Genomic DNA, 12,162 nt, shown 5'->3' with positions numbered 1-12,162 from the left:
TCCTTACTCTTCATCCTCCTATTTTCATAATTTTATTGTTTAACCAAGATCTTGTAACTTCATTCATAATTTGGTATTTTGAAGAAGAGAGAAAATGGAAGAAAGACTAGTTTAGAGGCCATTTTAATAAAACAATAAGAAACAATATTTCTAATTGAATTCTGTCTGTCACTAGTTCAAGCAGCATCAAATCTGAGCTACCATTGTTCCTGAGAAATGCACACTGAGAAATTGCATGATTATTAATTTAGGGCTTTATTTGATATTGAGGGTTCTTATACAAGGGCAAACTTAAATCCCTTTTGTGATCTGTGAGGTTTCCTATGATAATCAGAAAGCTTTGCAATGCAGCTAACAAGAGTTTCCTTAGCCAGATTCATTAGGTGTAATTTCCACTTCTTTTAAACCATCAAAATTAAGCACTTAGTATGTGTAAGGCATAAAATATGGCAAGTATCTTAGCTACATTTTTTTCATTGTATTCTCATAACAACCCTGTAAAGTGAGCACCCTTTTCCCATTTTATAGAAAAAGAAACTAAGGTTCAGAGAGTTCTGTGTGTGATGGCACAGATATTCATATTCAACTTTATTTGCCTTTAAGTCACTACTCTTCCTACTACAGCCAAATGCCCTGTAATTCCCCATGTAATAAGGATGAGTGATTAGGGGCGCCTGGGTGGCTCAGTCGTTAAGTGTCTGCCTTCGGCTGACGTCATGATCTCAGGGTCCTGGGATCAAGTCCTACATTGGGCTCCCTGCTCAGTGGGGAGCCTGCTTCTCTCTCTGCCCCTCCCCCTGCTCATGTTCTCTCTCTCTCAAATAAATAAATAAAATCTTAAAAATAAAAAAGATGAGCGATTAGTTAAAGTGACATTCATGCCTCTTGGTTGCAAAGAAATTAAGTAAAATCTGAAATGCAGCTCATGGCAGGAACACAAACTTTGGAATCAAGAGAATGTGGATCTCATTCTCTTGTCTACCTCTTAAAAGCTATGTGACCTTAGATGTGTTACTTAATCTTTCTGAGGCGCAATTACCAATCTGGAAAATGCAAATAATAATACCTATTTCAGAGGGTGGTTAAGAAGATTAAGCTAAGTAATGCCTAAAAAGTTCTTAGCACAAAGTACATTCTTAAAAGAAGTCAGCTCTATTAATAGTAGCGGTTGGTATTTCCTTGATTTCCAGGGCCCCAGCTGCCATCTGTGATACAATCTGTTCCAAATATTTGGTGCAGACCTCTCTTCTGAATTCTGGATCCATATATCTTACCACCTACTTGGCATTTGCTCTTGGATGTCCCACGGGCATCTCATACTCGTTAGGTATCAAAATGAACTGAAAGAATGATACACATCACTCTTTTTCTGACCCTGCTAATATCTGCAGTCTTTCCTGTAGATGATGACGATGGTGATGATGATGGTAAGTGTGTGTGAAATCAGTCCCACAACCAGCCCACAACCAAGTCAAATCTCAGGTCACTGAGTTCTGGGGAACATAACCTCTGAATTTCTGCTGACATCACCCTGGTCCTAGCCTCCTTCATTTCTCTCCAAGAGTAGTTCGATCACACCTACTTCTGCCTATCTTCACCAAGGAGCAATCCGCTCTATACTCAGAAGGAGCTTCCTGCACCCTTGAGACCCAAATGAAATTGGCCTTAAATCCCTTACCATCTCTGACGGAAGTTCACGTTCCCTTGGGATTTTTGCCATTTTGGAGGACGTTTGCATGTTCTCACTTTCTCCTCCCCCAGACACCAAGTTGCACAAAGAGCACTTCCATGCCCCAGCACTTGGACGTGAAATGCAGCCCCTTTAGCAAGTTTCACAAATGACCCACTCACACAAAGCATTTGTGAGTATAGCAAATATTATTGAAGACTGGAATTTGGTAAGATGGATAAGTGTTTACTATTCAAAATGCTAACTTCAAGTGGAACATTAGGCATTTCCAGTTTTAAAATGCTCTTTGACCTCCTCCATCTGGATATTTCCACTGGCTGATTGCCCTTCTCTATCTCAGCATCACACCATCTTGCTGGCTCTTCTCTCCATGTTTTTCCTAGTCCCTTCCCTCTTATCTCTCCCTCTTCCTTTCTGGAATAAAGCCATTCTTTTCTTTGTGACTCTAATACTAGTTTGACTGGTTTTTTGTTCTTGTTTTTGTTTGTTTCCCTAGATGCCTCTTCTCACACTGTTAGAGTGTTCCCTTCTCTCCCAAGTGGTTCATTATCAAGCACTTTTCCATTAAAAGTTCCACCAATAGGAACTTGAGAGTCAGTAGTTAACACACTATCTTACTTCTATTACGGATGCAAATCTGATCATTTCATGCCCCTAATGACCCATAAGTGGCTTCCCATTTCCTTTAGCATTCAACTTTTTTAGAAGGACCCAACAAAGTATCCCATGATCCAGTCTCTAGTATTGGCCATTTTGATGTTATTCTGGTTTCTCAAATACACTGTGCTTTCTCTGGCCCCCAAGTCTTCAAATACATTGTTCTTCAGAGATCCTATTCTTTCTCCAGCTCCTCATCAGGCTAAGTCTTACTGATGCCTGTCCTTACATGTGTAGACTCTTACTTCCTCCAGGTTAGATCCTCCTCCTAAGGTCCTCTGAACAATGCCTTTTCCACTTGTAATTATTTAATTACTTAAAATGGTATATTTCCTCTCTTTTGCTGTAGACTCCAAAGACCATTGGGACAGCGACCAAATTTCTTTTCTCAACCTTTATATCCTTAGCACCAGGTATACAGTAAGCACACCATTTTTTAAAACTACATGAAGGTAAACATTGAGCAAAGTTTATATGTAAAGTATTGCACCTCATCTCCCTGAACTTCTGGGCTTAAATTTACCTGGCACAGACAGATCAGTCTTTTAGGAAAACCATAAAATCTCAGTGATGGTGGAGGGCATAAGAGACTATACACGTTGAAGGTCTGGCAGTTTTGTTGTTAAGGATGTTAACAGCTCAGGGGAATTAAAGGTCAGCGCTCCCAAAAGGTCACGAGGGTGGCACCTAAATATGCTGTGAACTACATGTTGGGTAACTCGACTGCCCTCTTTGTTATCTATCATCAGGATTTAATTAACTGGTGTCACAGTTGGAGAGACACTTCAGGCCCGGGGGGAAATTTGACTGAACTCATCCATTCTAAAATAAAAAATGATTAACACCATCATCTTCCACATTAGCTTTCAATAAGTGGGACAGATGCGTTTTCCTAAGCATCTTTCTGAGGTAAAAACTATTTCAAAACTATAAATACTGGAAAGGGTAGAAAAAGAGGTTTGGGGAATAAAGAAATTCAGGCAAAATTCTATTTGTGAGTGCTTGATTTTATTAAAATAACACTTATTTCACAGACAGAATCCACCTGCCAGGAAGCCCTATTTTTCATAACACATTAAACCAGAAGAATGTTGCGTATTTTTAGAAGTGGCCTGATCATTGAACTGTTGAGGACAAATGTATTTTGTGGCTTCCTGGATTGTGGACCCACCTCCTCCTGAGTCAATCATCAGCCAGGCACAGCTTCCCAGGTCTCAGAACTGCTCAGCGCAGTAGGTTCTGGAAACTGTTCCCATGGTAACCTTCAGTCAAATAGGGCAGCTCAGGCTGTCGTACGCAGGCATAATAGAAACAGAAATACTGGCTGCTCTCCCTCATGATGCCACAAAAAGGGGTAAAACTGATTACTGGATAAATAGACTGAAAGGCAGAAGATCTTTTGAACCATATATGAATCATGTTGTTAGTGTCCTAAAAAGATACGACTTCTACAACCTATATGTCCCAAAGAAAATCAGTGTGAAAGCATAGGTCATAAATTTTGAAGTAACAATCAGTTACTGCGTTCAGAGAATCTATTAAATATTAGGCATCGGGTTAAGTAATGTACACATACAATCTCATTTGGTTGTCCTCAAAAACATAGGTATTTTAGTATTTCCATGATTTACCTGAAGCAACTGAGGCTCAAAGAATCACAATGAGAGAGTATCACTTAAGTGGGACTTGCACCCAGGTGTGCCTGTTTCCAGAATTAATTAATTAACTAATTAGTTAAGATTGATTTATTTTTTTGAGAGAGAGAGAGAAAGTGCGAGCTGGGGGTGGGGCAGAGGGGAGAGAGAATCTCAGGCAGACTCCCAGTCGAGCATGGAGCCCATAGAGGGCTCTTTTGATCCCAGGACCCTGAGCTGAAACCAAGAGTCGGACGCTCAACTGACAGAGCCAGCCAGGTGCCCCAGAATTTCTTTTTATCTCTTTAAATTGCCTTTTTTCGTGACAACACCCTTTTGGAGCATCTATCAATCATAACCTAGAGGGATAAGTCATAGTTTGTGCTGAGGGAGTTCACCACCAATTAAATACAGATATGAAAAGTAGCATCTGGGAGATCATTCTGGCTCCAGGATCTGATCGTCTGGGAGGAGTGGTATAATAGAGTCATAAAACTTGTAGTTAAAGAATTGCCTTGAGTACCAGCCCCTCCACGTCATCACAGAGTAGCCTTGAGAAACTCATTTGATTTCTTTGCACCTCAGTGTTTTCATCCAGGAAGTGAGATAATAACTTAATAGGATGTTTTGAGAATCAAATGAGAAAATGTGTTCGAAAGTGTTTTAAAAAACATGAAATGTGATATATGGCTATTATTATTTTCCTAAATAGCACATCGAATTTTTCTGGCATATCTATTCAGCAGAGTGGCTTCTCTCTACTTAAAAATGCCAGGTTAAATTCTTTTCTTAAGCATGTTTTGTTTAATCTCCTGAATTAAGAGTTCTGCAGAGCTTCTACTACAAGTCCTTATTAGGAATCAGGAAATAATTACTGCATTAATATATATAATAAAATGCCATTTAGCACGCACACACACACACACACGCATACCCGGTAACTTGATAAGGAAATGCCATCTGTATTTATTTTAAATGAATGCATAGGGGGTACCAGACTTCAGTTATCATTTCTGCATTCTGGCTGGGCAGAGCAAAGGGTATGATCAGAAGCTGAAGGTCCAAAGATAAGGTGTTTGATCAAGGAAATGGCAGTGCAACAAATTCAGGTGTTGTAATGTGGCAGCCTCTGGGCAGAGATTGGCCTGCAAAGGTGTTCTCTTTGGCCAGCATTGTTTTATTTTGTTATAATTGCACTTTTTAATGATGCTTTTAGGTAATGCATGCACCCTCCCATTGGCTAACTATTTCATCAATCAATCCTGTTATACTATTTCACTTCTCTCATTTATATGACCTGCCTGACATGTGAGTTTGAACTCCTTTACCAAAAAGAGGCAAAAAAAATGAGGACTCTGTATCATGAAGTCATAAAAACAGAAGTGAAAGTATCTAGGCATTTAAAACATGAAAGGTTGACCTGGTGTCGATGTGGACTCAGGCATGGGGAGAGAACCCACAGGCTCTACCTGAAAGGATACATTTAGGACACTTATATAGAAGTCTGGTATTACACAGCAGATTGTAACTATATTCACTCAGCAGGCATGTATCAACAGCTTGCTGGATGAGCTTCAGAGAAGTTTCTGGCGACACATTATAACCACTATGTAAGTTAGTGTCCTTTACGATGATAGCATCTTCCTTATCATCATCATCGCTATTATTGGTCAGACACAATGCTAGGTAGGACAAAGGCACATAATACCAGTCTTCCTCTTCACTCCTCAATAGAGTGAATCCCCAGCATCTGGCACGGTTCCTGATATGTGCTGGCTGCTCAAGACATATCTAAAGATTGCATGCATGCATCATGGAAAATGAGAGGGAGGCCATCATCCCTAACCTTTGAGATCAACATCCAAATTCTGTTCTGACAATTTCTGAAAGAGACCTGTGAATAATTCTGAGAAAGGGTCAGGAAGGGATCTCTGCCCTGTCAGGACAGCTCTGGGAAATTGATCTTCCTGAAGGAACTGAAAGGAAAGAAGATCTTGCTGGAAACGTTTTCCCGCAGCTGGACAGGAGGCTAAGTGGATGAATTCCATAGCGTGTCTGGCCATAAGTGCTATAGAAACACTGGACACCATTGATATTATTATTGAAAAGAACTGAGCATCCCATTACTTCTTATGTGGTAACCTTAGCACAGCAGAATTTTCTACTTGTTCCCTCTAAAATGCCTTCTAATAAGTCTAATCATTGATTAGGTTGCCAGCTGGAGCATTAATAATGTTCTAAGTGCATGTCCCACAGGAGATCTGGTGTAACCAGCATTTGCTCAGACTTTCATCGGGTCTTACCTGAAGGGCTGCAACAGCCTCCTTACCATCTACTGGCCTTCGGTGGGTGCAGTCGGGCAATCCCTAACTATACTAGTCCATGTTCCTAATTGTATTGATCTTTGTAAGCTGTGATCTAACTATGTCACTTTTCTGCATTAAAACAGACCATGATTTCTTTTGGCCTAAAAAATACTCAAATTCACATCTTGGACTTGGCTATCAACCCTCCTCTCTGAAAGTCCTACCATGATCTAACCACTCCTGAGGCCTGTAGGGTCTTCTTCCCATTTCTCCAGATGGTGCACTGACCTTCGTTCCCCTGGGAAATTCCTGAGTGTCTTTCAAGCATCACTTCCAACTTGAAACCCTTCCTCATACCCATTGCAGAAGCAGATTTAATTGTTTTCTTCTCTACAAGTCTAGAGCACTGAACAATTCTCTTGTATTGACCAGGACCTTTGGCTGTCAGTTTTGGAAGTCCAGCTTAACTGACTTAAGCCATAAACTGGGATTTATGCACTCAGGTTGCCAGACTGCACAGGGGCTGGGCCTTAGGGTGACTGAGACCAGGGCCTCGGACCACATCAGGGATTTTCCCTCAAGCAATTGTCTTTGTGGGGCAGAAATGATAGACACTGACTTCTCCAGATTTGCATCCGTACATACTTGGGACCAGAGGAGAAAAAAACTCTTCCCCACTAATTCCAGTTATAAAATTTCAGACAAAGCATTCCAGTTGGCTGGCTGGGTCCCCAGTGGCATCCCCCTGGCTCTCTCCATGAAGGGAGAACTGGGCATTACGATTCACCCAGACTGAGTCCAAGTACCTCCTGCTCTAATCTGGGAGTAGCACACTCGTATTAGGAACCCCCATCGGGACCCCTTCTTGGCTTTATGGTGGAAAAGAAGCAGTGCTCCAAAACAAGAAGATATGATCAAAGAAGGGATCCCAGACAGGCAGGAAAAACAAGCATCAAACACTTTTTCAAAGTCTGTAACTAGTAACACTCACATGGTGTTGTAACTATGCATTTGGGTGAGCCTTTCTGACTAGAGTCTGGGCTCTAGGAGGTCAAGTGCCCCATCTTCCTCAGAGCCTGTCGCCACCACCCAGCGAGATACCTGATGCCAAGACATTTTAAATGGCAATCCGTACTGACTGATCCATATTATAGAGACCGGCCTAGGACTATCCAGATCACAGAGTAGCTAACATATGGCCGCTAATGTTTTTTTGTTGTTGAAATGATAGAACGGATACCTCTACAGTGTGAATATAACATCCAGTAAACGTGATCACAGAATTCCATAGAGTTGGGAAGTTAGTTAAATGGATGTTTAAGGGACCTCTTTAGTTGACAGGTCATTGAGGCATTCAATTTAATTAAAACACGAGAATCTTTGAGATAGAGCTAATACTTATTGGGTCCAACCTATTAGCATTTTTATAAAAGCCACTTAATTCTTACCCCAATCCCATGAGTTTATAGGAACCACCCCTATTTTAGAAATTAAGCAGATGGGGATGCCTGGGTGGCTCAGTGGGTTAACTGTCTGCCTTCAGCTCGAGTCATGATCCCAGGGTCCTGGGATCGAGTCCCGCATCGGGCTCCCTGCTCAGTGGGGAATCTGCAGCTCCCTCTCCCTGCCGCTCCCCCCTGCTTTGTGCTCTCTCTGTCTCTGACAAATAAATAAATAAAATCTTTAAAAAAAAAAAAAGAAATTAAACAGATGAAGTTAAGAGATCCTTGTGTTTTCCCATGTTGTCAGATAATAGGCTGCAGCAAAGGAGTAGAAACTCAGGCCCTCTGATTCCAAGTCTAGTGCTGTGTTCTTAAGCAGATTATTTAAACTCTCTGAGTAAAATGGGGAGAAAGACACTTATTTCTAAAGATTGTTGTAAGGAAAAAAAGAAAAAGACATAAAATGCCAAGTGCAAAGTGTAGTCTAGATTAGAGGATCGATAGATAACAGTTGTTATATTTGTCAGAGATGGTGGACGATTTCTTATGATGTCAGACTGGAATATATGAGACAAATTCTCTTCTTGTCCCACATTCCAGGGACTCATCTTGCATTTTCCTCCTCTTTAGTGCGGCCCACTCTGTCTCCGAGAGCTTCTGTCCCTTTAGGACTGGCCATAGCGCAGTTTACAAGCTCCTGGGCTCCCCCTTCCTTGCTGAAGCCAAGCATCCAGCCTTCCTTTGCTGCCTCAAACAGCCAACTCTAGTTCAGGAAAGAGCACTACCGGGAGACGTAAGGATGTGTGGATCCTAGACCTTGTTCTGACATCAATTAGCTGGGCGATATTTGTACCGCTGTGCTTTCAAGTGTGCAATGAGGGTATTGGAGCGGAGAAATTTCTATATTAAATTGTATTATGCAAAGGAAATTTCAGTAAAAATATTTTCATTGCAGAGTCAAGCAATGTTACTACCCGGTTTCAAAAAAAATAATTTTAAATATTTCTCTATCCACCAAACAAATCCACGTTGGACTTGCCTAAGCTTAAATCCATTTCTGTAACTTTTAACTCTTCCTTCTTGCTGTACATCCCGGCAGGGATTGCATGCCTGCAGCATGCATTCAGAATCTTCTCCTGAATATAGATTCCAGGAAAAGCTGAAGCACAGAGAGCAGAGAAGAAATAGCGTGATGACATTTCTTTAGGCTCACTGCCTAGACTCACTTGGCCTGCTGCCTTATTCTCATTAGTTCGACTGACTGAATCTGATTAGCCTACCCTGATTTATTTTTGGTGACCTGGGAGCACATGGGTCAATGCTTATTTTCATGGCTGATACAATCATCCCCAAAGCTGTCTTTAGATTTTGGAAGATTAGACCCTTTCCCTGGAAGACTGCGCTGTCTATGCAGCCTCATGACCCATTAGATACATATTTCTTCAACACTTTGCAAAATTGAGTCTATGTAACCCTCTTTTCATTATCACAAAATTTTGTTATTGGCTATTAAAACATAGAGCAAAAAATTCTTAATAATTCTGAAGCTGATGTTTGTATCCTTACTGTTTTCTGAGTTAGTGAATCCATTTCTGTAACCAATAATAAATAAAAGCTAGAGTTCAATGTTATTGGATATTGGATGCTTGGTTAAGCCTCACAGTTCCACCTGGACCACGGGCAATAATAGTGGGTCACATGTTCTGTATGTTTGTTATGTTTCCCAAAAGTACACAATTTTAAAAACCTACCCATGTGTCTGACGATGAGAGACAATGTGAAGAAAAGGACATTTTAAAAGGCAATCCGTACTGACTGATCCATATTATAGAGACCGGCCTAGGACTATCCAGATCACAGAGTAGCTAACATATGCCAGGCAGTGGTCCTGGAGCTAGAGGTGCAGCTAGAAATAAGATACAGTCCCCGTCCTTAAAGAACTTAGGGTCTCATACGGTTAACACAATTAAGTCTACTAAATGTTAACATAGAATTAAATTTCTATTAAGGGCCAGATAGTCTTTACAAATACTAGGACCATTAAAAATTAAATTAGATTTCTAAAACAACTAAATAATAAAAAAATCAGTACATTTTTAGGTACATTTTGGCCTCCTTTAGAATACTGATATGTACTGTATGCTTGATTTGGCTTCTGACAACATAAGAGGTACCATTAGGTTAATTCCAAGAAGCAAGTGTCCACATGTAATTAATGCAATCAGCAATTCTTTCATTCATTTAACAGAGACTTACCAGTTTATACCGTGTGTCAGACTGAGTGTTAGGAAAACAAGTCAAGAAGGGAAGAGAAACAGACACGTGGACGTAATGAAGCTCAATTTTGGTACTTGTGTAGTTCAGTGTTTAAGAGTCCAAACTAGATGTGTGACCTTGGGCAGGTGACTCAGTCCTTCTGAGCCTTGGTTTCCTTAACTACAAACTGAGATTGAAAAAAAAAATACCTATCTCATCAGGTCATTTTGCATATTAAATGAGATGACTGTGTTTACAGCCTGCCTAGCTTCGTACCTGGATCCTGGTAAGTCCTAAGCATGTTTTAAAAAATTGTTCTGTCCCCCTTTCACGGAAGAGAGGTCTGAAGCTCAGAGCAGTGAAACAACTCTCCTGGACCCCATGTACCCAGAAGATGAGTTAAAAGCAAAGCAGCAGTGATACAAAGTATACGAGTCTTGTGTGAGACCAGAGTGCAGCAGGACTATTCTGCCTGTACAGTATGGGAAAGAATCAGGAAGGGATATTTACACCAGCCACACCATGACTTTTCAAGTATACTGTCCGTAAACACTGGTCTAGACACTTAGAGCAGTTTTCATTCCCCTTCACTGCTGCCTTTACCATAGATGCCAGTGATCCTCAGTCTGGTTCCTTCTTCAAAGAGCATGTTGTCTTCTCTTATTAAAGATTGGCTGGGCGCCTGGGTGGCTCAGTTGGTTAGGCGACTGCCTTCGGCTCAGGTCATGATCCTGGAGTCCCGGGATCGAGTTCCGCATCGGGCTCCCTGCTCGGCGGGGAGTCTGCTTCTCCCTCTGACCCTCCCCCCTCTCATGTGCTCTCTCTCTCTCTCTCTCATTCTCTCTCTCAAATAAATAAATAAAATCTTAAAAAAAAAAAAAAAAGATTGGCTAACCTCCAGTGAGGAGGATTGTCACAGGATTCTCAGTCCCGACTTTTTTCTTTCTTTCTATTTTTTCAGAACTGACAGGTGCAAGTGAGTGAGGAAATAACTGCTTTGTGACATTCTTCTAGAATTCTCCTAGGACCCCCGCAGCATTACTCCTTCCTAAGTAAAATGGAGTGCTCCATCCATATACTTTCTCCAGCATAGCTAAAACCAAGAATTTCTCTGCAAATCGAGTGCCAAGATGATTTTCATTCATTTCATTCTTTCCTCATTTCCACGATGTTTATTTTGTGTTTATTACATGACACAATCCATGAGTTGGGAGCAGTTTTTCAATGGAGAAGAATCAAAAGTAAAAGCCTGAGAAGATCCTTAGTCATAAGAGGGTCAATCTCTCTCGTTCTGCTTTTCCTTGAACACTAAAATACCTGTGTGGTGCTTATCACAAACATTAGTTTTGGGAAAATGAGCTCAGCATAATTTTATTGCCAATGATCTCAATTTGACCGTCATTTCCTTTTGTTTTTCTCTTTTCTTAAACAGAATGCCACAACATTCCATGTAACTGTTCAAGATGATAATAGCATCGTTGTCTCTTTAGAAGCTTCAGATGTCATGAGCCCATCATCTGTGTATGTTGTGAAGATAACTGGGGAATCAAAAAATTACTTCTTCGAATTTGAGGAATTCAACAGCACTTTGCCTCCTCCTGTTACCTTTAAGGCTAATTACCATGGCCTTTATTATATAATCACTCTGGTAGTGGTAAATGGAAATGTGGTTACCAAGCCATCCAGATCAATCACTGTGTTAACAAGTAAGCATCATTTGTAATGTCCTCTGTGTTTCTTCTTTGGGTATATTCTCATGGGGCTCTCATTGAGAGAAAGTCAACCCAGGATGGCAAGACCAATCACCCTAAAGTCAAGTGACATAAATTCAAAGTTTTTATTGAGAATACGGTTTCTTGCCAACGTTTGATAGTGTTTAACTGTTACCTTTTGTTAAAGAAAAATCTATTTTAAACCCAAAAAAGTAAACCTCTATGAGATAGTATATTTTCAGACTGAATAATAATTTTATATTCATGATTGGACCATGTAATTTTTTGCTATATAACTGAATAGTATGATCATAACTAAGCTTTTTTTTTCCAGAACACGTACTCTCATATTAAGCCATTTGGGTTTTGAGACAAAGAATTTATACTCATATTTAGCCAGCTAAAAATTAATTATACATTTTTAGCTGAGAGAGAGAAAAAGATATTATTTATCGGTTTCTATTC

The 12,162-nt window shown here is 40.4% G+C and overlaps 1 protein-coding gene across 1 annotated transcript in view; it reads left to right on the top strand.

The window, feature by feature from the left end:
* Positions 1–12,162, top strand: part of PTPRO (protein tyrosine phosphatase receptor type O) — a 241,860-nt gene that overhangs the window by 118,885 nt on the left and 110,813 nt on the right. The window contains exon 2 of the mRNA XM_064591529.1: positions 11,418–11,691. Coding sequence (XP_064447599.1) covers positions 11,418–11,691 — 274 coding nt within the window. The remainder of the gene's footprint in view (positions 1–11,417; positions 11,692–12,162) is intronic.

This window comes from Mirounga angustirostris, unplaced genomic scaffold (assembly GCF_029215605.1).
Source record: "Mirounga angustirostris isolate CCGP_5_RB_7025 unplaced genomic scaffold, mMirAng1.0.hap1 SCAF_5, whole genome shotgun sequence".
Taxonomy (NCBI): domain Eukaryota; kingdom Metazoa; phylum Chordata; class Mammalia; order Carnivora; family Phocidae; genus Mirounga; species Mirounga angustirostris.
The sequence above is the reverse complement of the archived record's forward strand: the minus strand, read 5'-3'. Positions and strand labels throughout refer to the sequence as shown.